This window comes from Pangasianodon hypophthalmus, chromosome 14, assembly GCF_027358585.1.
Source record: "Pangasianodon hypophthalmus isolate fPanHyp1 chromosome 14, fPanHyp1.pri, whole genome shotgun sequence".
Lineage (NCBI taxonomy): Eukaryota > Metazoa > Chordata > Actinopteri > Siluriformes > Pangasiidae > Pangasianodon > Pangasianodon hypophthalmus.
Window position 1 is genome coordinate 2,497,999 of NC_069723.1, and position 27,975 is coordinate 2,525,973.

The window sequence follows — 27,975 nt, forward strand, 5'->3', positions numbered from 1 at the left end:
CTTAGAAAAGGCAATCCTATAATTCTGTTCACCAGATGATTATTGCGGTATCACCATTTAATATTGACTCAATTAGAGTGATCCACTACACATAATCATCTCTAAAGTTAAAAACTCAGTCATGGAGACTTTCAGACCCTTCTTGTTGTCATGCATTGGAAACAAGTAGGTCATGATTTCTATGAGCAACAGAGAACAAAAAGACAAAACACTTTCTTTGCACTGTATAGAGAAAAACAGTCGCATGTAGGAACAAATTCAGATCCACTGTCATACTCTGAAGACTTGCTTGACTTGCCTTACAATGTCAGCAGAGACAAGACATCACTTTGTAATAACTAGCACATGAGCCATAAACTGTGACCTTTAGAAATCAGCACACATCACAGCAATCTAATTAAACCAGGCAGGAAGTTAATGAGCATACTAATTAAGTGAATCAGGATGTTAATTAGGAATATATCAATTTGGCAAGCGTGTACCTGTCTCATCGTCGATGGTAAACCTTCCAAGGCCACTTCCATCACGGATGGAGTACTGAACCTCACCGTCTCTGCCAGTATCATCATCGCGCGCTGAAACTCGAAGAACAGATGTCCCAATCCGAGCACTTTCCTTAACTGAAGCATTCACAGCGAAGTTGGAGAAATATGGTGCGTAAAGGTTTTCATTTACGTCTACCACCTCCACCTCCACAAAGCTGACTGATAGCAAAGAAACGGGACGTCCTCGGTCTTTGGCTCGAATTGTTAGGTTAAAGAATTGTTGAGTCTCATAATCCAGCTCCTTGGTTAAACGAATAGCTCCACTCATCGCATCCACCTCGAAGCGGCCATCGTAGTCACTACCAAGTGAATAGCGGACTTCTCCACCTGGACCGAGATCAGGGTCCTGAGTATCGAGCCAGGCGATAACGGTACCAATCGGAAGATCCTCAAGAGCTCGCGCACTGATCACACTTGGGATAAATGCAGGAGGACAGTCATTGACGTCGTCTAGTCTGATATGAAGTGTGGTTATGGAAAATTTCTGAGCATTTCTTTCTGCACGGTCTCGTGCTTCCACTTTCAGTAAGAAAGATGGCGCGTATTCATGGTCCAACTGTCCAGCAACATATACGATCCCACTCGAGCTGTTGATGCCAAACTGAGAGGTGCTTGTGAGCAAGGAATACTGGATCTCTCCATTTGATCCCTGATCTTTATCTGTGGCTTCTACTTGGATCACCTCAGTGCCAATGGGAGTGTTTTCAGGAATCCGTGCTCTGTATCCATTGCCTTGAAGAAACTGGGGGGCATTGTCATTGGCATCCTCCACATAGACAGTTAAGAGATGCCAAGCAGATCTTTGTGGCTGGCCCAAATCATATAATGTAAGGTTTAGGATGTATCGGTCTGTTCTTTCCCGGTCTAATGGCAAGAATATCCTGATCTCGCCGGTGAGAGTGCCGATGGTAAAACTACTATCTGTGTTGCCACTGGAAATAGTGTAAAGTATCTGGCCATTAAATCCTGTGTCGCTGTCATACGCTTTCACCTGGAACACACTCGAGCCAATTTCCATATCCTCACGGACTGTGATATCTGTAGGGAAGGATTTGTCAAACTGAGGCGCTTGTCGGTTCACTGAGAACAAGTCAATGAAACCTTCCTCTATTTTGGGCTTGCTGTTGGCTTTGGCCTTTTTGAGCAGCTTCTCTGCGAGTCTCTGAGCTACATGTGTCTCTATACAGCTGAAACTCTTAGGTGGGGATTTTCCCTGTGCTATGGATATGTTCACAAACATGGGATCGGAGAAAGTCTCCCCATCTGTGGCAGTGATTTTGAGGCTAAAAGTGCTTTTGGGGTTTGCAGTAATAAGAGATCGGCGAAGAGTCATGACACCAGAATCGGGATTCAGATCAAAGAAGCCATGCTCATTTCCTGAGATTATTTTATACTTCACAAGTTCCAACTCATCAATGTCTATGGCGGACATGGTAGTGATGACCTCACCGACCGACAAGTCACGGGAAACCACACCAACGCAGGCAATTTTCTCAAAGAGTGGCTTGTTATCGTTCACATTCTCGAGGTGCACTGTGACGTTTACTTCACTCTCTCTCCTGTACGGGGCACCCCAGTCCGAAGCCCGCACTACAAAGCTGAAGCTCTCCGAGGATGACTCAAAGTCCAATTCCTGCCTGCTTGTGATGGCGCCATTAAACTGGTGTATAGTGAATGGCAGTGGCATCAAACTTGCCATGCTGTATGTGATATAACTGTTCTCCCCGTGATCTGCATCCAAAGCCGTGACCACAACAACTGTCGTCCCGACAGGGATGCTTTCATTGACAAACACTTCATAGGACAGTTGTGTAAATACTGGAGCATTGTCATTGGCATCTTCTAGAAACACCCGAACTTTAGCCCTGAGTTCACTGCCAACCTCCATTACCTCAAGCTCAAAATCTCGTTGTGTGAGCTTTGTGAGCCACCGTGACGTGCTAATCACTCCAGTCATACTATTGACACTAAAAAACGCTGAATCTGCAGATGGTGTGAGGATGTATTCAACGTCAGCTGGCTCTGGATTAAGTTTTACGGCCAATACGAGGGTTCTGGGTGGGGCTATTTCACTCAGATTGACCTCATATACCTCTTTCTGGAACCGGACCTCTACTGGGCTTGGCCTGGACAACTTAAGACATACTATTTGAACCTCTGATGATTTTTGTGGTGTCCCCCGATCTCTTGCCTGCAAACTCAGATTCAGTCCAAAAGGGTAACTTTCCCACTTTAGATGCTCAGGAGCTTTAAGAACAAACTCACTAGATCCTCTCTTAGATCCTCTCTCTTCTCCTTCCCTGTCTATTTCTATTCTTTCGATGCTAAACAGATTAAATGGGTCTCCGTCCACAATGTTTACTGCCTCGATCTCTCCATTCAGTCCGGTATCGTCATCCTCAACTGTCAACACAGCGACTGCCGGCGTAGCATCGGCCCAAGCAGGTGCTAGTGTCACAATATTGAGTTTGGGTGCATGCTCATTGATCCGTTCCACATGGACAAAGAGTTTAGCAGTGCTGCTGACACCGTTGTTGCCGTAAAGCTTCATCCCACGGTCCACAGCCTGGATTTCCAAATCATAGCGGCTTTGAGTGTCCACATTCAGCTTTCCACTGAGGGAAACAACACCACTGGTTGGGTGCACAGCAAAAAGTTCCATCTTTTCCTTGAAGAAATAGTAAAACTCCCCATTAGAGCCTGTGTCAGCATCCGTGGCTGTGACTTGAGCAATGCTGGTGCGCAGTGGTGTGTTTTCTGCAATCGTGACTGAATAAGTTGTTGGGGAAAAAAGAGGTCGAAGGTCATTCATATCCAGCACTTGTACACTCACTTTGGTCCATGCCTCCACTGTTTCGCCCTTAACGGACGCTTTGACTGTCAGCTGGTAATTATCCTGAATCTCTCGGTTCAGAATGGCAGCATTTCCTCCTTTGGTGCGTATGCGGAGGAAGCAGAAGTCCCCAAGCGTGTATTCTTCTGCCTTGAAAAATCCCTCATCGTCTCCGGCCGTGATTCTGTAGCGCACTTCCCATGAGCGCTGTTGGAGATCCACGCCCATTCTCACCTGGCTGACTGCATACGTCCGCGCCGCCGAGTTCTCGTACACGGACGCATGGTACAGCGGTTGCGTGAACTGAAGCCGTGGCCTGTCACCTTGGCAGCGGACCAGAGGAGGTGACAGGAAGAACACAAGGGCCAGACGGAGGAGAGCGGCCCGAACTCCCGCCCAGAGGGCCATGATCATTGCCGTGCCATCACCAAATCCATCCTGGAGAGGGAGAGAGAGAGAGAGAGAGAGAGAGAGAAGGAAAGGAAGAGCAGTTAGTCATTGCAAAAAACATTCACAAATTTCACCTCTAGGCTATGAGGTAATGTTATTTCATTCGCTAGTTTTTATGCTAACTGTTTAACCAAAAAAAATGTCTCCTCTTGTCAGAGGTGTAAACATTAGCATATTGGTAAAGAAAACTCTGGTAATAACAAACGTTGCACAGCTTCCATACATGCCACAGGTATGCAAAATAGTTTGGACATAATAATGCGATAATTTATCGTAACCTGTTTAATTTTTAATTATTAGAATTCCAACTTTAATTCTGGTGGCGCCAACATTTTTCTGCCTTTTCTCTTCATTAGAAATTCACTTCTAAATAAAGATGAAATCCTCAACTACTTAGACAATTTAATATCAGCAACTGTTACGATTTTAACAATGGTACTTAAGGTTCTAATGCCATTCTCTGTTAGCTATGTTAGTTTGGTATTGGCTATACACACTACAAGTCAACAGTTTTGAACACCCCACACTGAAGTATTTTTGTTGAAATTACCTCCTTAAGTACTCTAAAATTTGAATATCTAATCAAAAATTCTTTATTATTAAATGTTTAGTGAATTGAGAAATGACTAATTCACTAATCAGAAAAAAAAACAAAATCTTTATCACTTGAAATTATGCAATTGCATACCACATATTTATGTTTTGCAATTAATACTAGCACTGTCTATGAGTATTTTATCTGTAGGCTTAACGGATTTACCCCGAGAGTCCGCCTGCCTTTAATAAAGCACTCATTTAGAGTCGCGTTAGGATCCGAGAGCACGCAGTTAATAAGTTCCACAAAGATTTAGCTTTCTGAATTTACTTGCTACTCTGCATCATTTTTTGGTCTGTAGCAATTATAGGGATTAAACTGTAATAAACATAAGTAAGTCCAAATTTTTCGACTGACATTGTACATTTTTTTTCAGTGTACAACCAGGAATATCTTAGAACTTGCTTGACGTATCTTTGGTGGGTATAGTGCATGTAAAGTTCTTCTTGAAAATCGGTCTAGTCCTGCATTTATTCAGAACTGCTAGAAGACTCCACATGAACAACCCACTCTTGTCCAGTTTTACTGATATTTACGAATATACTTAAATATGTGTTATGGTAATGTCTCAATATTTATTAGCGTTTGATATCAAGTGTAATTCCTGTGTAATTTGAGCCTTTTCTTCATGTAAATGTTGATATTCCAGAAAGTTCTGTCTCGTCGCTCTTCCACTTTAAAAGACGAGCGAAACCAGTTACCCAAAGTCATCAGCTAGGTTATATTTAGTGTCCATTTTTTCCAACAATGATCTCACCTCTTTTTACATCACCTTCACACGTCAAAAACGCAAACTGACAAATTTCATTTTATTCCACTTTTTTTTTTTTTTTTTTTGCTACAACCTATTTAGTGGTTAAGGCTTCCGTACTTAAGACCTTTTCGAACTCCAGAATATGGAAACACTATCATTTGTATTTGTGTTGAACCCCATTTTAGAGAATGACATCAGAATCCAGGCTTCAAAACGGACTACCACACACACACACACACACACACACACACACACACACACACACACACACAATTACATATGAGAGAAAAACCAGCGAGGGAGTAGCACAACTCAGTCACAAAATAATTACACAGAACGAGAAATCAAAAATACATTCGACACAAAAAAACCCACATATCCTTGGGTTTCAGAAAGAACCTGCGGGTTCAGCAGTGTGTGTGTGTGTGTGTGTGTGTGTGTGTGTGTGTGTGCTTGTTTTAGAATCTGATTGTTTTCCTGAACATCCCGAGGGACGGGCAAGCCTCGGTTCAACCCACAGTAATGTAGCACAACACACACACACACACACACACACACACACACACACACACACAGAGGAACAGCATACCATATCACCACAATGGTCAGTCTGTGTATGATTCAGCAGTATACACACACACACACACACAAAGAATGATGTCGTAAAAACACAAACTCACAAATTGTGGTCTGTAATTACAAAAAAACGTGAAGATCAGCATGTTTTTTCTCTCCTTCTGTCTTTGGCTCATTTTTTCTCCTTTTCTCTCATTTTCTTTTCTCTGTCTTTCTTAATCTTACTCTATCACTTATTTCTCTCTTTCTCTCTCTCTCGACTTTACCAAAAGTTACAAAGTGACAGAATAAAGAGTTCGGCTGCTGAGCACAACTACACTAACGCTGGAAGTTACTTACACGTAACTTTACATCACACTAGCACGTGACAAGTCGTTTGTAGTTTGTCTCTTGTGGGCGTGGCCTGTCCAGTGTTTATTTTTAGTTAGAGCGGTAGTAGCTATATATCGCTTATAAAGCGAGCTAGTTAATCAATGTGAAAATGGGTTGTTTGATTGACATGCTAGGCTTCGAAACCGACGATCCCTGCTTCTTCCTTCCAAGCTTAATTTTTTTTCGTAACATCTCTACGCACATTTAATATGAGATCATACTGTACGTACAGTATACGGAAAGATAAAGTGATAAGATATACGTTAAACAGTAAATTGGAACTAATTGCAGGTAGGAACTAAAGTTGTGAGTGGGGAACTGAACGTCTGAACACGTGCCAGAAGTTTTTTCCGAGGAATCGTTTGAGCCAATTGTTTAGATTTGTCGATTTACGGCATCCTACATAATTTGCGTAGAATTGAGAAAATCTCAGGTAAAATGTCGATTGTCGCCAAAATCTTGGCTCCGTGTCGCTTTGTTGCTCAGTACTGTGAACGCCAAGCTAGCTATCTAACCTAGCTATATAAGCTAGTGCGGTGGTGTTACTGTATGTTAGCTAGCTCATTTTAACCACTGAACAACTTCTAGCAATCTGCATCACAATACAACTGTTAGTTTTGTAAACAACAGAGTGACAGTTTGATCCGTCATGCTACATCAACCTTTCCTGGAACCACTGTCAAGTGTAAAGTATCATGGGATTGTGTGACAGACTCAAGGACTAAAAGCGCAGCTATATCTCCCTCTTTAGATAGAGATGAAGCGAGGACACCCCTCCCACTACACCACTATAATCAGGCAGAATGGCATTGTGGGTAATGTAGGAACTTTACACTTTAACCAAACTAAAAATAGACCAACATGTAAACCAAAATACTGTTTTTTTTTGTTGTTTTTTTTTCAAAGAAGTTCCATATGTTAGAGTGTAAAAATGCTGCATTTCATCAGTGTGTGTGTGTTCCCTTATCATTAATTGCAGAAGGATCACTATTCCCAGTAGCAGTGTTACACATAAGCTGTCATCCTGAGCCAAGAACACACACACTGAAACCACTAATGAGCATATGTGTGTGTGTATGTGCGTGCGCCAAACTTGGGAAAAGACCCCAGAGGAAAATCGAGAGAGGACAGAGTTCAAAGCCCTCAGCGAAGAGGCAGAAAGAAACTGAATTATTCATGTATGTACGTATGTGTGTGTGTGTGTACGTGTGTGTGTGTGTGTGTGTGTTTAGCTATTAAGCACTGTTATACTTCTGACTCGATGAATTTTACTTTATTCCCAGTCTGAAAGAATTCTGCTGAGCTTCAGATCAAACACAGTCCAGAGGTGTGTGTGTGTGTGTGTGTGTGTGTGTGTGTGGAGAGTGTGTGTGTGACCCGATTAAGTCTATCATTGGTGAAGGCTTTACTGCGGCAAAAATTGGGGACACATTGCGAGTAAGCGCGCGTGTGCGTGTGCGTGTGTGTGTGTGTGTGTGTGTGTGTGTGTGTGTCCTTCATACAATAGAAAGCAGTTTGAAATGGTTGTAATGGTTGTGTTTTTTTTAAAGAAATAAATGCATGAAAAATCAGCAAAATTCACAACAGAATAAATACCTTCAAGCTTGAAATTAGTCAATATGCCTGCAAAAGTGCTTAATAATCTTATTTTCATTTTACTGTAATAAAACATGGCCCATATTCAAGATATTTATACTCGCTAAGATATAATTTTTGTTTAAGTCCTCAATACTGATTTATTTGTTGCTGTTATTATATTATATTATACCACAGATCGGTTGGGTGTTATTCCCAACTTATTATTTTTATTATTAATCATTATTAAGTCATTTTCAATTGTGATGTTAAATATTTTTATTAACTTATAGAACAAAGTTTTTGTTTATTATCTTAATTTTTGAATCCAATATGGAAATATAGTGAATAGTGCTAAAAATTTGGGAGACTTTAGACTTAAAAATTTTTAGACTTAAAAATGCTTAATATTAATTAGTATTTATTGCTTAAAATACACTTATTGTATTTCTAATATTATAGAAATTTAAGGACTAATTAATATTGATATGTAACATGAGAATGTTATGAGGGTTTTTTGGAGAATGTATGCATATGCATAATTTGTTTATATAAAAATATACAAAATAACTTACGCATATTCATGAGCTTTAAGTAATATTATGCGCACTTCTGTCACAATTAAAATCTAGATGTTTGTTAAAGATTTCTATATTTAGCCATAAACAGCAGAACCAGTCATCAGCCAGGTGTGTGTGTGTGTGTGTGTGTGTGTTCACTGATACTCAACCATTGAACTAGTCTTCTTGTAACTAGAATTAAATGTGTGTGTCTGTGTGTGTGTCGGATGTACTTTAGTTCACTTTAGCCAAGAATAGAAATCTGAACCTGACTCATTCAGCTCTCTCCACACACACACACACACACACACACACACACACACACACACACACACACACACACACACACACAACACACACACACACACACACACACAGAGCCTAATTCTATTTTAGTATTTTAGTACTGATGGGAGAAAGACAGATAGAGACATAGACAGAGGGAGAGAGTGAGAATTAATTACTGAAAATTAAATATGCACAAGCTCCACTGTATAAAAAGATCAAACATTAAATTATTTTTTTCAACATTTTCTATAAATTTTATGAAATATAAATGAAACGTATAGAGAAGAATCTGTATATGCAAATGAAATGTAAATAACTAAACACGCCATACAATCCGCTGTGTGTACAGTCAGCAAACTTGGCAGCACTTCATTTATGCAGATTATGCAAATGAGCTCCGGCTCTCCCAGCACGCCGTGTCTGCATATTAATGAGCCTGTAACTGAAAGTGGGCGGGGCTTGTGGGCTCAAATCTGACAGGGAGCCAGTGGGAAGCTGTGTGCGGTCACGGCGACCAATCAGGCGAGAGAGTGTCTTACGGTTCAAAGCACAAAAGGACAAATTCCTTCACACACACACACACTTTATCTCACATTCTGTCAGTCTAACTTTCTCTTCCTTTCTAGTTCATAATCTTCCTCTCTATCCCTTTTTCTTCTCAATTTCTCGTTCCATTTTCTTTCTCTCTCCAGCTAACTTTCATATATTCTCCTCCTTTTTCTCTCTCTATCACTCTTGCTTCTCAATCTTTCGTTCCATTTTCTCTCTCTCTCCATATTTTATCCATTATCCTTCTTTTACTCTCTCTACCCCTCTTTCTTCTCAATCCCTTGTTCCATTTTTCTTCCTTTCTCCATCTGTCTTTCCTCTATTCTCTTTCTTTCTCTGTCTCTGTGTCTTTTTGATACTTGCTCTGTATTCCTCTCAACTTCTTGTGTGAGGTGTGTGTGTGTGTGTGTGTGTGTGTGTGTGTGTGTGTGTGTGTGTGTGTTCACCAATAAGTTGGCCAATTTAGACCTGAGAGGGAAGAAAGGACAGACAGCGAGAGCGACGGAAAAAGAAAGAGAGAGTGACAGAGTGGAGCTATTAGGCAGCAATATACTGAATTCAGTTTATCTCAGATATCATGGACCCAAGTAGTGTTGAGACACACACACACACACACACACACACACACACACACACACACACACACACACACCCCAATGGGTAATGGGAAATCTCAGCTCCCAGCAGATCGAGTTCCGCCTCCCCTTTCTCCTCGCTTAGCTATTTGATCCTTCCTTTGTTACTTCTGTTCCAGCACACACACACACACACACACACACACTTAGCAATCCATGTTCTCGCTTTCTCAATAAAGGTCTTGTGTGTGTATGGGTTAATTACAACAGGCTTGTAACAATGATCACTTCATGTTTTATCACAGCTTACACTATCATTACCAAATTGTCTTTCAATTTCCAATTAATTAGCGTCCCACTGATTTGATGTTTTGTTATTAGGTGAATTGTCTGTGTTGTAACTACTTTACAACTGGCTTCAGAATTCCACAGACGCCCCACAAGAGTAAATAAGGGGAAAAAAAGTATCCTGTGCCTTTATTTAATGAATTAAACATTGTAATGTTGTCGTACGAGAGGAATTAAAACACTTCAGTGTGTGCTGTTATTGGAAAATAATCAACTGCAATGTGAAAACTGTAACTGCTTTATCAACACCACCCTGTCCTTGATTATTTTCCTAAAACAATATGTTCTGAAGTGTATTATGCCGTACTTCGAGACCGAATCAAGATCGAGTCCAAACGAAAGCGAGACCGAGTCAGGCTCAAGTCCAAACGAAAGCGAGACATAATCAAGATAGAGTCCAAACGAACTCGAGACCGAGTCAGGCTCGAGTCCAAACGAAAGCGAGACCGAGTCAGGCTCGAGTCCAAACGAACGCGAGACCAGGTCAGGCTCGAGTCCAAACGAACGCGAGACCGAGTCAGGCTCGAGTCCAAACGAACGCGAGACCTAATCAGGCTCGAGTCCAAACGAAAGCGAGACTGAGTCAGGCTCGAGTCCAAACGAACGCGAGACCTAATCAGGCTCGAGTCCAAACGAAAGCCAGACCTAATCAGGCTCGAGTCCAAACGAAAGCGAGACCAAGTCAGGCTCGAGTCCAAACGAAAGCGAGACCAAGTCAGGCTCGAGTCCAAACGAAAGCGAGACCAAGTCAAGATCGAGTCCAAACGAAAGTGAGACTTAATCAGGCTCGAGTCCAAACGAAAGCGAGACCGAGTCAAGATCGAGTCCAAACGAAAGCGAGACCGAGTCAGGCTCGAGTCCAAACGAAAGCGAGACCGAGTCAGGCTTGAGTCCAAACGAAAGCGAGACCGAGTCAGGCTCGAGTCCAAACGAAAGCGAGACCGAGTCAGGATCGAGACCGGAAAACATCAATTCCACTGCTAGGCTAAGCCTTTACTTTAACTAGTGGGCCTCATGTGTGCATTGCGTCAGTGATTATCCTGCCAAACTTTGGACCAGATTTAGCGAAACGGATGCCCAAGTCCAAGTCAATACAGAGAACATCTCGAGACGGGACTCAGGTCCAAGATACAGATACAGATAGTGGCATTGTGTTATACCTCTAATGTCCATCACAGATTTTTTCCTAGACACACACACACACACACACACACACACGGTTTACATCACTACGTATAATGTAACTAACTGTGAATGGAAGGCTTCAGCTTCGGCTTTGACTCAGAAGTGGTGATTGTTATTAAACGCTACAATGTGGGCAAATTGCAAAACACATTTTTTTTTTAGAGCCAAATTATACAACACGCTTTTGTTTTTAACTGAAGGATGACTATCCTTGACGTAAACACTTTTATTAAAGTTTTTCAGTTTTTATAAATGCGACACTACAGTTTTGCTGGAAGTTTCCTTCTCATGCTGCCTAGTAGCTGTGTTAGCTAGCTAGCTGCATAACAGGACATTACTCAGCAGTGAGTATTGCTAACATTAGCAAAAGCTAGCTAGCTAGTTGATATCGACCCGTAAACAAGCTGACTACTAGCAAGCCATGGTGTGCGAAAACTGGCCGCTGTTCTTGTAAATACAGTGAGAAGTGAACAGTTGTAGGGTTTGGAACACAGCCGTAATTTGACAACATAAAAATGGAATTGCACGCGTTTGCGTAGCCTTTTGACACCAAGTAACACTATGCACCCACACACACACACACGAGCTGGATAGGTTCCATATGTGTAATCATACATGTCCACACACACACACACACACAGAGAGAGAGAGAGAGAGAGTGGACTGAATCTGGTAAGTTCATCAAGGATGATGAAGAGAGCACTGCTGTGGTCAAGGTATCAGTTACAGTAAAGAATAACACACACACACACACACACACACACACACACACAAAATATACACACTCTCACCCAAATAACCCAGAGCTCCAGTTAAATCTCTCAATCATCCACCTCATTATACACAGACACGTCTGCTACTTCAATTAGTGTGTGTGTGTATGTGTGTGTGTGTGTGTGTGTGTGTCCAGCTGCTGTTCCAATCTTTACTCACACGTCTAACCATAGTTACAAAGAAAAACAAAGACAGACAGACAGAAAGAGAGATGGACAGAAAGAGAGAAGATGAAGAGATAAAACAGGCTCAGAGAGAGTTATAGAAAGACGACACAAGAAACAGAGATGGAGAAAGAAGGAAAGGGGCAGAAAAAAAAAAAAAAAGAGAAAAAGTTGGACAGAGAAAGAAAGGAAGAGACAAAAAAAGAAAAACAGACAGGAAAAAAAGAAAGGAAGAGCCAAAAAGAGAAAAAAGAGACAGAGAATGAAAGGAAAAGAAAAAAAAGGCAGAAGAGATAGAGAAAGAAAAGAAGATATCAGAAGAGAAAAAGAAGAAAAGGAAGAGAAAACGAGGAAGAAAAGAACATAGGGAAGAAACGGAGAAAGAAATGAAGAGAGAAAGAGATGGTGAATATAAAGAACAGACAAAAAAAAGAGAAAAATGTCAGAAAGGATGGACAGAAGAGAAAAATACAGATGGAGAAAGATATCAGAGATAGAGAAGAGACCAACAGAGACAGAGAAAGGAAAGGAGAGACAAACAAGAGAAAAAGAAACAAAGTAAGAAAAAATGAAGAGGGAAAAAAGAAAAAAGAAAAAGAAAGGAAGAGAGAAAGAAGGGAAGAGAAAAAAAATGAAAGAGACAATGAGACATGGAGAAGAAACAGAAGAGACAAAAAGAGAAAAAGAAATGAGATATAAAAGAAAAATAGATGAAGATACAAAGACAAAAAAGAGAAAGAGACCACTTTTCGTCCATTCTGCAGTTTTGTTTTTTTTTGTCTTTAAGTCCCAAAAGTACCTACATTTCATACAAATGTCTCACACACACACACACAAAGGCTCTATGTCTTGCGGGGACGAGGCTGGTAAATCGCTTTAGCGGTGATGGGGTGTGTAACAGTACACCTACACACACACACACACACACACACACACACACACACACACACACACACACACGTAAACGATTCCCACCTGCCCAAACAGAATGAGCTAAAATTACAAATATGAGACGACCTTGACCTCACACACACTCACACACACTCACACACACTCACACACACTCACACACACTCACACACACTCATTAACATGCACACAGTAGGCATGCAACAGCTTTATCACTCCTAGTTCATATTCATCGATTTCCTTTTACACAAATGAGTCCATTTATATTCATATATTCTTTAACACACACACACACACACACACAGTTAATAATGCATACACACACTGCTCACTGTAACACACTGATATTAACAGCACTAAAAGTGTACACTCCCGTCCCGTCAGAAGTGTGATCTATAGTTTATTCATCATTATTGTGGTTATTATTATTTTTGGTCTTGTTCCAAAATGCTATAAGATCAAGGGCACTTGGTGAAGTGCACCTAGGTTTGGACAGGTACCGAGTCACACTGTCATGCTTGGGTCAGTCTGAGAGTGCTTATTGGCTCTCACTGCCCGAGTGTGTGTATTCCATAACATGCACATCTCCAGTGACAACAGTGTGTGTGTGTGTGTGTGTGTGTGTGTCTATGGACTGATGGAGTGGTTAAATAAACGAAGGAAACACGCATGGGTCTCTAGCACTCTCTCTCTGATACACACACACACACACACGCACACACACACACACACACACACACACACACACAGAGTCTCCTTTCTCACTTACAAACCAGACAGGAGCAGCTGTACTGACTCAAACATGAGAGCTTTAACATGTGTAGACACACACACACACACACACACACACACACACACACACACGGTGTACAGAGTCTTCATGACAACCACCTGGCAAAAGAAAGAAATAGAAGGAAAGAAAGTAAAGAATGACAAAAGAGAGAAAGAACAATAGAAAAAGAAAGAAAAAGAAAGAAAGAAAGAAAGAACAAATAAGCAAACAAGCTAAATAGCAAAATTTACAGAGATAAAGAAACACACACACACACACACACACACAGTTTTACAGTTCTACATAGAAACTTTAAGCATTCCCTCAGAGAGATAAAGTGTTGTAAGAGTGTAATGTCTCCACAGGTTTTCTATCATTCAAAGAGCTAAAAACCTGAACACACACACACACACACACACACACAGAGTCTGTGGTGAATAAAAGTCATAATTATGTTTCCAATTTTACATCAGTAATCATATGGAGAGTTGCTCCAAAGAATAACCACACACACACACACACACACACACACACACCTTTGACTGTATTGTGTGTGTGGAATATGTGTGTGTCTAAGGAATACACTCTCTACTGCAACTGTAGAGATACTCCCATCTCTTCTTTCTGTCTCGGTCGTCTTTTCCTTTCTTTCATTCTTTGTGTGTGTGTGTGTGTGTGTGTGTGTGTTACATGGGAGTTAAATACAGTCGACTCTGAGCTCTATCTGTCACTTCATCTCTCTTTTTATCGCTTCCTCTCCAGAGTCACAAAAGCATCTTATCATCTCAGAGCCTGACCCGTTCGTTCGTGTGTGTGTGTGTGTGTGTGTGTGTGTGTGTGTGTGTGTGTCTGTGGTTTTCAGAGATAGAGACAACACATACATGAATATGAGTGTGTGCATGTTATCCTAGTGTGCCTGTGTGTGATTTTCAGAGATAGGGCTAACACATACATGAATATGAGTGTGTGCATGTTATCCTAGTGTGTGTGTGTGTGTGTGTGTGTGTGTTAGCATTAGCATCTGAATGGCCCCTGGGTCATTGAGATGCGGTTGCCATTGACAGCCAGCTGCTTTACACGATAGGTCAGTAAGGTCTGATCTGTAGTATACTGTGTGTGTGTGTGTGTGTGTGTGTGTGTGTGTGTAAAATACTTTGGCATGTAAAGCATACTTCCCTACACAAACACAAGGACATGCCTCGGAGACAGACATGAGAATGTAATACCTGCATGTAGACATGTCACTGACGTGTGTGTGTGTGTGTGTGTGTGTGTGTGTGTTGATTTAGTGTAGTGTTGCCATTTCAGATTGTCAGCACCACAGATTTATTGCTAATTAGGTTAGAGCTGCACTCTTGACCTGTCAGTGTGAAGTGTGTGTGTGTGTGTGTGTGTGTGTGTGTGTGTGTGTGTGTGTGTGTGTGTAGTAAAGGATAAAGAAACAGCAGAATTCAAATGTCAGCCAGACACCCAATCCAATCCTACTGACACACACACACACACACGTCTGTTATGATTACAGGTCTTAACTGTGTTACTGTTTATTCTTTCTTTTCCTCATTTCTTTCTTCCATCCATCCATCCTCTCATGCCAGCAATTTTCTTGCTTTCTTTTCGTTCTTTCTTTCTCTCTCATGCCAGCATCTATCTATCTATCTATCTATCTATCAACTCATCCACATCAGACAACTAGCTACACAGTTTAGTTTTGTTAGCATCCATCCTCAGCAGGACCTGACTGTGCATGAATCAATGCTGAGTTCACACTGTGACATCACAACGTTACATCTAAGGAAATCTCTGTTCTGTGATGTAATAACAGTTTCCATGACGACTCTGGCGAGAAATTCCTGCTAGTTAATAATGAAGAAGCTTCTGTGTGAATTTGGACACTGTAGTGCATGTGTGAATAATGCATGCTGGGAAATCAATGTCACTCTCCATTTGCTGCCAAAGCTGTTGCATGCTGTTACACACACACACACACACCCAATATCGACTTATTGATCAAGCACTTTTTAGTGTGCTTGAGATGCTACTTGTTAAATCAGTCCTTAGTGAACTGGAGAGGAATCACTCACACCCATACACATACTCCCACACCCACACACACACACCCTCACACACACACACCCTCACACAGACACTCTTCTGTGCTGAATTGGCATAAATGTAGAAGCAGGAATTTAAATTCCTGTTTCAACCTGAACAAATAATCAGCTCTGATCACCCCCCACCCCCCAAACACACACACACACACACACACACACACACACACACACACACACACACACACACAATCAAGCACAGCTGTTTCTAAAAATATAATTACATAGGAACATCTGGATTTTAACTTGACCAGAAGCAGAAACACCTACAAATGTCCTAAGGGCTGAGGTCCCCATAATGCTAGGACCTCACAAGTGTGTTTTGCATGTATGTGTGTGTGTGTGTGTGCGTGTGTGTGTGTGTGTGTGTGTGTGTGCAGCTACTGAGCCGATCTGATACGGTACTCTAGGAAATTAAATCTGTTCCGAAGCTTGTGCCCATATGTAAATGACTCAGTGATGCGTGTCTGGGTGACTCATGAGTGTTTATTTGTTTATTTGTTTACTTGTTTCTTACTCTTACTGAGGACCCCTCACTTTCCTATCTCACTATTCATTATTCAATAATTACCAGGAAACGAATGCAGTTACTGGTGTCACTCATACAGAATTTCTGATGATGTCATAATGGGCCAATCATCATCCTCGCTTCAACTCGCACTCGGTGGAACCGTAGAGACACTCATCTATCTCTTCTGTCCGTCTCTCTGTCCTCTCCCCCTCTCTCTCTCTCTTTTTCTTTCCTCAGCTCCCTTCAAACACAGGACTTACTTTCTTCAGTGTGTGTGGGTGTACGTGTGACTGAAAGACAGAGATGGCATTTGACCAAACTATTACACACTTGCACTAAGCAGCCTGATGCCTCCGCAGTGCTCTAGACACACACACACACACACACACACACACACAGATAGATAGTTAGATAGATAGATAGATAGATAGATAGATAGAGAGAGAGAACAAACCTTTAGTGTCAACCACTGTCTTTTCCTTCTTCCAGCTTCTAGTTTTACACTGATCTTCCTGTCCTCCCACTCTTAGTCTTGTGTGTGTGTGTGTGTGTGTGTGTGTGTGTGTGTGTGTGTGTGTGTGTGTGTGTGAACACATTACTTCCACCTCTGAGTATCATGCAGAAAAACCCTAACTTCAAAGATTAATGGAGCTCATCAAGAATGAAGAGGAGCCACACAAGATTTACAACACACACACACACACACACACACACACACACACACAGAAATCTAGGTTTCTCAATACCCACACTAATGTGATGTAACAACACAATGCAGGTCTGAATCAGTGTTATTTATAACAATAACGACTCGCTAAGCAAAATGCCGATAGGTACAAGATTATTTACACCAGTACAGAGTGAGAAAGTGGGGACGTGTATTAGAGACCCATCAGAGGTCTCCACATTTTTCAACCCTTAACAGTACCCAAGTCTTACCTGCCCCTTTTTTATCTTAACCTCGCTTTATCCCTCACTTTACCAGTAAACACTACCCGAATCTCACCATTCCCATCTTTCATCTCTAAATGGTGCCCAGTCATACCTGCCCCTCTTTAACTGTTACAATACCCCTGTCTCATCTGCCCCACTTTAGTAAATGGCACCCACTTGACCTGCCCCATTCTACCCGTGAAGACTATCCGAGTCTCACTTGTCCATGCGTTTACCATTAAACAGTACACCGTCACACATGTAGGTCTTTTTTTAACCACTAAACACTACCTCAGTCTCAAATTCCCCATCTTATTATTCCACAACAGCACCCTGTCTCACCTGCCCCTCTTTTCGGTAAATGATATTCTTGTTTTACTGCCCCTCTTTTTAATGACAAAAGGTACCCACCTGATCTGCCCCTTTCTACCCATAACCACTATCCAAGTCTCTCTCGTCCATGTTTTTAACCACTAAACGGTACCACTGTTACACCTGCCCCTCTTTTTACAAGTATTTACCACTAAATACTACCCGAGTCTCATCTCCTCCATCTTATTATTCCAAAACAGCACCCTATTTCACCTTTCACTTTTTACTGCTAAATGGTACACCACCTCATCTGCCACTTTTTACCCTCAAAGAATATCCAGGTCCTATCCTTATATAATCTCACAACACACCCTACTCACACTTAATCACTACTTAAGTCTTACTCGCCCCTCTTTTTACCCCTAAAGAGGACCCATGCCTCTTTATCCCAAAGACTTTCATTGCACACAACGCTGGTGCTCTTGAGTCCTTGTCTATCCTGCCTCATTTATTACCCCAAAATAGGTACAAATATCACTTACCCTTGTTTAACCCGAAACAATACCCATGTGACACTTATCCTTCTGTGTCATCAGCTCTATTTTACCCTTAATTAGCACCCGAGACTAACTTGGCAGGCTTTTTACCCCATGTCTCAGTTGCCCCTCTTTTACCTCTTAAATGACACCCAAGCTCACCGGTCTTTAATCAATACCCTTGTCCATCATTTTACCCCTTAATAAGTGGTATCTTTTGCCCCTTTTTCTTTATCCCTAAGTTTCACTGCACTGCACACTTGTACTCTTAAATCCTTGTCTATCCTGCCCCTTACATACATCTCTTTTTACCCCTAACAGTACCCGTGTCTCACATGCCCTCTTCATTTTATTCCTAAACAGTATCCCTGTCTTTCCTGCCCCATTCTTTATCCATAATCATTACCGAGTCTCAGTTGCACAATTTTTTTTTTTAACCCCTAAACGATACCCAGTTTTCCCTCTTTTAATCCGAGCCCTAAACAGTACCCCAGTTTTACCCTTTAATGCACCCTTACCATTTTTCTATCCCTAAGCGGTACCTCTGTCTGGGGGTCTCTTTTATTACCACCCAAAAAGGAGAGTGTGTGCTTCCTTGTTCAGATAAGAGTTAAGAGTTCTGTCGAGTCATGTCAGATCGAGATGTTGACATCCGATACAAGAGAAGAGAGATCGATCCGGCAGAATTAATTTCACCATGAATGGACCTTAAGGGAAAAGGGGCTATGCTTTATCGCTGCCAATTTATTGACTGTACCTTTTAAAACACTCGAGAACTGGAGAGCCACTGCCAGATGGAGGAGTGTGCATGTGTGTGTGTGTGTGTGTGCGCTGTATCCTGTATCACCATTATAACAAGACCAGCATGCCCCGAGGCGAACATCTAGTCATCTAGTCATGAGTAATTCACTGTCCTCACCATCTGCCCACCGACACACACCCACACACTCAAGTACATTCGGACATATGCTTTAATATATCAGCTTAGCTTTAGATCAAGCATCCAACCGCTTATTATTATCTAACTGCTACGTTTGCTTTTCATCATTTAGATGACTCTGCCTCCCTGGTAGGAATTTGGAGTTAATTTCTTTACTCCAAGAGCAAATGATGGTTGAATTATAGCTATGAACTCATGAAATACTTCTATTTAAACAGCACGTATATTGTTTGCATGTACGTAATTTAATATTCTTGCTGTGGGGCAAAAAAAATCCTATGCAAATGCCATCAAACTGCTACATAATGTAATTTGGAAACGTTAGCCATAACACCGTAAGCTGTTTGACTCGTCTTTCAAACAGTCATTACGTGCAGTTCATCTGTGAAAGTGTTTATCCGGTTTATGAAATAATGTCTGAGTCTGGAACGTGAACTGAGTCCTGAATTTTTTTTTTTTTAATTTTTTTTTAAACATCAATTTTCCCTCCTTGCAGCTCTTGTTTCCATGCCCCCGATTCTCGATCCGTGAACAATTAAAACATAAAAACGTAGGGGAGAAACTCCTTCAGGAAATAGAAAATGCGTCTGGTGCAGAAAAGCATGATTACTTCTTCTCTGAACGCTGTTATTCCCCCCCTCTCCTTCGTCTTCTTTTGCTCCTTCTCTGAGATCGACTCAGCCTGAAGCCATCACATCATTCGAAGATGAAGAGAACACAGAAGGAGGCATGTGCTCATATTACATTTCATATCATGGTAATTTTATCACAGCTATTATATCACATAATATTTTATTACAGAATTATAAATTATCACTTGAATTATGGGTTTGCCTTCGCCCAGGGTTAAAAAATTGTCCAAAAAAATAAGAAACCTTAAATGTCTGCCTTAATCTCAAGGTGCCAGCACCGCCCCAAAAATTCTCCCTTATGGAAAAATCCCATACGTTTCACAGTTTTTCATTAGGTGAGTAATTTGTAATATAAATTACAAAGTAAAATTTAAGGCCCTAAAATTATGACGTCAGTTGATCATGTGATGTTATGCAAATGATATGTTATCACACGTGATAATAAGTTTATCGTGTTAGAAAATCGTACGTGAAAAATAAAACCATGTGTCCAACATTGAAAAATGAACATGTGGAAATAATATTGAATCTAACTAAATTTTAAAATACTATATCTGCACATTTTTGAGTTAATTCTGTAAAATCAGCAGGTTATCAAGTTGCTAAGTTACTAGCTAGCTAGCTAGGTTTGCTTAGTTCCATTTTTACCATTGCTGCTTCTTTCCTATAGTCACTTATCAAAACTAGTTTTTTACTAACCACTTAATACAATCTTTATTTACTAAATTAAATAACATTTCCCAATTTACAACTGCTATTGTATTACATTTTATTTTATAACAAATCTGCAGCTATTGTAGGAGAGAAATCTGTGACTTGTATATGAACACTATTTGATTTCACTTCTTGTAGATCTTCAGCCAATGAAAAGTTATTACCACTGTCACATGATCTCCAGTTTAACCAGTGTAATAAAAGAAACGGACTTTTTTTCCATGTGATCAGCATTTTTGTGAAGAGACTAACACATGAAATAGATCAGTTGCTAAAGCCTTTTGAAGAAAAAAAATATATATATAATGAGAGAGTTCATTTGCTCCAAATCTAAATAATTATATTTACTGAACTGTGAAATGCGTTTGTTAGCATTTTTTCCATCCCCGTGGACTTTGTTATCTAGAAGAGCATTGCGTTTGGACGCCGTCGCATTTGGATATTATTTTTCAATTATTCGATGCGGTCCGGTGAAATCTTTTACAAAGATATTATTAAATAGTTAAATGTGTTTGCTAAAGATTTCACCGTACTATAAGGCAATGTTTTTGTAATGGGTTACAACATTTTCGTGATATTAGATTTAGCAGTATAGCACAACGCTGCCGAATTCTCAATTCTAATTGGTTAGAAGGTGCTGATTAACGTTCCATAACAGCAGCTCTGACAGTAGTGCAGCTGTAAGTCACGGGTTTACATCCATGTGTTTGTTCTAACGTTAGCGTTTTTATAGTCATAGCTCATTCACAGGTACTTGTATGGCAGATGCTCAACATAAACATATTAAAAAAATAGTAATAGTAATAGTTTATATGGTAGTTTTCTGTAAGAAGACGTTTATTTAACATTTATGGAAGGAGTCTCCAGTGTCGGTGCTTTGTAACAGACAGAGGTAAAGCCGTAAGATTAAGTTTTATGTTAAGAAGCAACTAAGAAAGTTAGTCTAACATCACTAACACTAACCATCATCTCAACCATGCTGAAGTGTTTCCCATCTTTCACACTCACCACTGTATCACCAGTTTCACTTTGTCATTCACTCATTCACTGTGAGATCAGGAATGTTGGACGTTATCTGTTCCAGACGTTTAAAAGTGTAGTTTCTGTACAGGGGTGCCATAAAGGGGGGGAAGGTAACGACGATTCCAAGAGTCCTGAATAGACAGGAGGCCCACGAGGACCCTGGGGACTGAACATTGTTCACTGTGGGAGGCTCAGTGCATTAAGCTGTCAAGGTGCCCAAAATTCCCAGCGGCAACCCAGAAAGAAGATAGCTGCTCAATTTCCAAAAATCAGCCTCATGACAAATAAATTCCAGCTGTTACCCTACATCAGCAACGTGTGGTGACGATGCACAAAGATACATTTCATTTATAACGTTTTTATACACATCTAATTCAATCTTGTAGCATGTATTAACATACATGTTTACATTTAAATTTAATGAAAAATCGGAGTCGTCACAGGGCAGCCATAGCAATATTACGATCAATAACTACATTCCAAAAAAAGTATAAAGTTTTCGAACCCAGAATTAACCCTGGGTAAACGCAGGGTCCCCTTTAATTCTTAAAATAAATTCCACAGACCCCCTCAGTACGTACTTATTTTACAAACAAACTACACAAAAAATTAAGTGTATTATTGGTAAAATAAATGTAGCTATTTGTTGGAGCCAGATTTTTTTTCTTTCTGAAATTTCCATGGAACTCAGTTTTCGCTATTAAATTCAATTTCAGCTGACATGATTTATAGGCATAATAACTTTCCTAACGGCAGGCTGTGATTTCTACCACTGTAATAAAATTATAAAATCACGGACCCTGTGGCTAGGCTTCATAGACCTCTGGGGGTCCCTGGTCCCCACTTTGAGGACCCATAGCTCTACAATTAGAAAATCTGTAAAGATATGTAAGAAATGAGTATAAGTGAACCGAGAAATGCTTGTGACTTTTTGATTTTATTGGATAAAAACCCAGATGCGACTGGAAAATCCCAGTGTGGATCATTCTAATTAGGTACTTGTAGCACACAACCTGTATTTGTGTTTCAGTTGATACTAAAAATGTCTAATATCAAATGTCTGGACTTACAGTAACTTATACAGTCTGCTTCACCAAACAAGTGCACTTACCTTTAATAAGGTACTCATTTAGAGTCTCAGTACTCTGAGTGGGCGATGAAGAAATAAATTGGTCCCTAAATACCAGTATTATACCTTAAATACTAGTACAAGCCTTTGACGCATGTAAAGAAATTCTCTAAAGTAAAGACGCCTTCAAAAATAATGAACCGAGCTATTTATTGACTAAAAGCAGTAAAACGTAATGAACTATAAACTAAATCAATATTTGGCATGCCCACTCTTTGCCTTTAAAACTGCATCAGTTCTCTTTCAGGTTCGCTGTTGCACAGTTTTATAAGGAAATAAGCTCGTATGTTTTTCCTCAGCATCTTGGAGAACCTGCTTCTGCAGACTATAGCCGTTGCACTCAGGGGTGGAAAAAGTACTTAAGTGAAAATATAGAATGTGTCTAATCGTAATTAAAAAAGTGGAAGTATCCAGTTAAAAAAGTTGCTATGTTTAAATCTACACAACTATTAAAAAGTAAACGTTTTTAACTGATGAAATTAAGTAGGTTATGGCGGATGACAAAGAGCCACGATTCTTTATCGTTTTTTTTTCTACACTGATGAATTTGATTAGAAGCTTGGAACTGAAACATGAATAAAATGGGAATAAAAGTGCAGGAGCTTGTTCTGTTGTATAACGCACAGTCCTTGGCTAGATGAGGGAAGAACAGGCTGTCGTGATTTGTAACGTGTACACTGAAAGTCTAAAATTGTATGGAGTAAAAAGTATGAGGTTTTTTTGCCTTGGAAATGTAATTGAGCAGGAATACAGGTATTCAATTTCAATAACACACAGTAAAGTACAAATACCCTAAAATAATAATTTATATAGTAATGAAGTACAACTACAAGTTGTTTCATCCCATATTGCTTTCTTTAACAACATACAAACATTTTTCTGTTAATTTTTTGGAAAAGGAAAATTTGATTTTGTGTTGTCCTTAACCTTAAGTTAAGGTTAAGGTAATTAGCTGCATTAATAATTATATCATAATTACACAATTATGTATATATTAGGAAAATGTGTGTGTGTGTGTGTGTGTGTGTAGCGTGGTTCAATGTGTGTGTGTGTCTAGTGTGCTGATGGAGTGCATTTGAGGCTCTTATCGCTCCTGAACACACACACACACACACACACACACACACACACACACACACACACACACCAGGGCAAGGCATACCAAGACCCTCCAACATCCCCCGACACACAAATACATACACATGAATGAATCTCATGCGTGAGTGTGCACACACAAAAGTGCAGACACACACACACACACACACACTTCTAAGGTCTTTTTCTGAGGCCATATCATTACTTTAATCTTACAGAGAGAGAGAGAGAGAGAGAGAGAGAGAGAAAGAAAGAGAGAGAGAGAAAGTAACCTTTCTGTTCTCATTCTTGTCCTTCATCCATCGTGACTCAGAGACCAGTCTATGTGTGGTTAGAAAAACACATGCGTGCGCGCGCACACACACACACACACACACACACACACACACACACACACACACACAGAGAGAGAGAGAGAAGGAGAGAGAGAGAGAGAGAGAGTCCTGTCTCCTGGAGTTCTCACTCCATTGTCTGTGTCAGTGTGGAAGCAGGTCAGGTTCCATCACATCACACACTGACATACACTCCATCACGCACTTAGAGACGCTGCAGGGCAGAGAAAGTGTGTGTGTGTGTATTACTGTGAGTGGGTGTGTGTGTGTGTGTGTGTGTGTGTGTGTGTGTGTGTGTGTGTGTGGTGCCACTCAGCCGCCTGAAGAAGAAGTTCGACCGGACGGGAACTTTATTCGTTGCCATGACGCCCAACCACTGACCTCTGGGCATTCAGAGAGTTGGCATAGCGGAGAGAGAAAGACAAAGAGAGAGACAGTGTGTGTGTGTGTGTGTGTGTGTGTGTGTGTGTGTGTGTGTGTGTGTGTTTGTCTGTCTGTGTGTGTGTGAGAGAGAGAAAGAGAGAGAGCGCGAGTGTGAGAGAGATAGAGAGAGAGAAAGAGAGAGCGTGCGAGAAAGAGAGAGAGACAGATTGGAGGATGACATCATTTCCCATCCGTTGGTCTCATTCTCACACTGTAGGAACGGAAAGTGCGAGAATGTGGGTTTTGTGTGTGTGTGTGTGTGTGTGTGTGTGTGTGTGTGTGTGTGTGTTAAATTTTATTAGTTAACTAGCTAAATGCTACGTTAGTGATGAACTCCAAGCTACGCAATAATCACCAGGAGTAGGGTCCCTAGGTAGGCAGGACCTGCTTTTTGGGAGCATTTCTGTGTATTTTTTAGAAAGTAACACAGCTAAGCTTTACTTCCTGTTGAAATTCTACCTACTAGCCACTAATTTAATGTTCTATAACAATTAATTATTAAGACACAGTGGATAACAGCACGATCAAGTCATAATTACGGTAATTATAAGTTATGTAAGGAATAAAACACTCAGTGTCGTGCCGTTATAGGAAAATAATCAAAGATGGGGTGGTGTAATTATTAGCAGAGTTACTGTTACCACCCCAAATTTGATTATTTTCTTATAACACCATGTCCTAGAGTGTTTTATTCCTCTTACCACCAACGATTACAATTTTTTTTTTTTACTAATAAAAGAACACGTCATACTTTTTATCCATTTAGAGTTACATTTAATGTCGTCGAATGTCCACCAAACAAGTTAGCTCGTGTTCTTACTTACGTTATAGCAGCTAGAAACAGTCGTTCCCTTGCCAGCCTCAATTTCAAAGTTAGCAAGACAAATTCGCAAGAAACTACGAAACCACAAACCGTAAACATCTGTGTCCTGACAGTTACAAAGCTCTGACACTGGAGACTCCTTCCATAAATGTTACATAAACATTAAATAAACGACGTTAAATTAGCGTGTCTTTAGAGAAAACTTCACCAGATCAACAATGACACATTTTTCTTTATTAAATAACGTGTTTTTTTTAATCTGTTTATTATTATGCTTAGATCATTGTGGAGCATCCATCACACAAGCACCTTCGCAAGTTGTTACTATAGAAACGACGAATGCATTAATATATACGTATACTCACTGCAATATATCTTTATACCAATATATAGTATTACCACCAGGATACACAATTAAAATAAGGCTTCAAAACACACATTGTTAGCATTTATTAAAACTTTGTGTGTTGTTTATCGTCACTCTTTTATAGCTAGCTGCTCTAATTTACTTTATGTTCATTAGCATTATGTTCAACATTGTTTTTTTCCCCCTTGAAAATAAGGCCAGAGATTCGCTAAACACATTCTTTAAGCGTAAATACTTTATTCATATGTCAAAACAAGGGACATCATTAACGAGCAGCAATAATTGGTGCTAGAAAAAAAAAACTTTAACTAGAAAAATCTTAATTCTGCTAAGTATTGAAAGGAAAATTAAGGATCAAATGAATGAATGAATTAATTCTGCTACGTAACTTATATTCAGTTAACTCAAGCTACTTGTGAGGAACAAGTCTACAGGATTATGCTAATCATGTTGGAGATACAATATGCTAATGATGTACTCAGAAATGCCAAGGTAATTACTGTTAATTAGCATTAATTAGCTGTGTTAATTAATGTTTAAACTATTTCTAAAGCGTTAATATGGTCTTTTACCAGTACAAATGACATTTTATATCCAAAAAGGGGGTGGACATATGCTAATTAGGTCAGAGATATGCTAATAAAGGGAAATGCTAATGAGGTCAAAAGCAGACACATCTCTGTAACGTACTCTGTAAGTCTTTTATTCATTATATCAAACTATAACTAATGACAAATGAATAATCGATAACAAGCAAAAGTTTATTTGCGATAATAATATCTTTTACTACTAGCTAGGCTAGGAAGTTGTTCAGCTGATACTGAAGCTTCACATGTGAGCTAACAAGTCTATGCTAATGAAGACAGATTAATGCTAATGGGATGTATAGGATAGATTTCCAGTAAATTAATAATGTTTTATAACATTAACAAATGAAAGTGTGTTAGATAACCCGCATAGCGAGCCAATGAGACGTTCCTGAAACGTTAAACGCTAAACTCCGCGCTTGCGGTAAGCAGGCTAGTTTATGCTAACGAGGTCAGACGAATGCTGATAAGGTCAAAGAAATGCTAATGAGGTCACTGGAAACAGTATGATGACAATTCCACTTAATGAATAAACAAAAAGACGAGACATGCTGTGTGTGTGTGTGTGTGTGTGTGTGTGTGTGGAGTGTGAGTGAGTGAGTGAGTGAGAGAGCGGTCAAAACTGGTTGTGTCAAAGTTTTTATGCAAATAATTAGCAAAGAATAATGAAATGTAAGTGGATATGTCCCTAAAAGCTGCATTCAAGTGTGTGTGTGTGTGTGTGTGTGTGTGTGTGTGTGTGTGTGCGTGCGTGTGTGTGGCTGTGTCAGAGAAAACCAGTGCACAGACGAAAAGGATGAGAGCAAATTACCAAAGACAGAAAGGTAAAACCAGATGACTTGTTAGCATGCTAGTACGAGACGCTAATTAGCACAGGCATCTCACTCAATTATCCAGTCTGAAGTTTCCTTTTCACTTAAACGGTTTCGCTTCGAACACTTAATCTCAGAGCTCGAAACAGCCCTACACCCTACACCCTACACCTGAGAATCAAGAGTACTACCTAGCATGCTAATCTAGGAAAAAAGGGAATAAAATAAGTGATCAAGCTCAAAACAAGGTTCGTTAAATTAACTTAACACACTATCACAAACCTCTCAGTCCACTATGGGCGTGTCCCGAATCACACTTCCTCCTCACTATATAGGCAACATAGACAACAATGTGGACATGTCCCAAATCATGTGTCCTATTCACTACATAGGGAACAGACACCATCATCAGTCCACTGTGGGCGTGTGCCAAACTATGTGTCCTATTCACTACATAGGCAACATGGACACTATCATCAGTCCACTGTGGGCGTGTCCCAAACCATGTGTCCTATTCACTACATAGGCAACATGGACACTATCATCAGTCCACTGTGGGCGTGTCCCAAACCATGTGTCCTATTCACTACATAGGCAACATGGACACCATCATCAGTCCACTGTGGGCGTGTCCCAAACCATATGACCTATTCACTACATAGGCAACATGGACACCATCATCAGTCCACTGTGGGCGTGTCCCAAACCATGTGTCCTATTCACAGACACTAAAACATCTCAGTCCACTATGGATGTGTCCCAAATCACACACTTCATTCACTACATAAGTGCTACAAACACCACAAATGTTACACCATCATCAGCCCCCTGTGGAAGTGTTTCAAATCGCACAATTTATTCACTTTATAACGTA

At 40.3% G+C, this 27,975-nt stretch overlaps 1 protein-coding gene across 4 annotated transcripts in view; it reads right to left on the reverse strand.

Moving 5' to 3' along the window:
* fat3a (FAT atypical cadherin 3a) overlaps positions 1–27,975 on the reverse strand; it is a 120,139-nt gene that overhangs the window by 71,659 nt on the left and 20,505 nt on the right. For all 4 annotated transcript variants that reach the window (XM_053239660.1, XM_053239658.1, XM_053239661.1 and 1 more), the window contains exon 2: positions 483–3,816. In XM_053239660.1, the coding sequence (XP_053095635.1) occupies positions 483–3,792 (3,310 nt within the window). In that variant the 5' untranslated portion in view covers positions 3,793–3,816. The remainder of the gene's footprint in view (positions 1–482; positions 3,817–27,975) is intronic.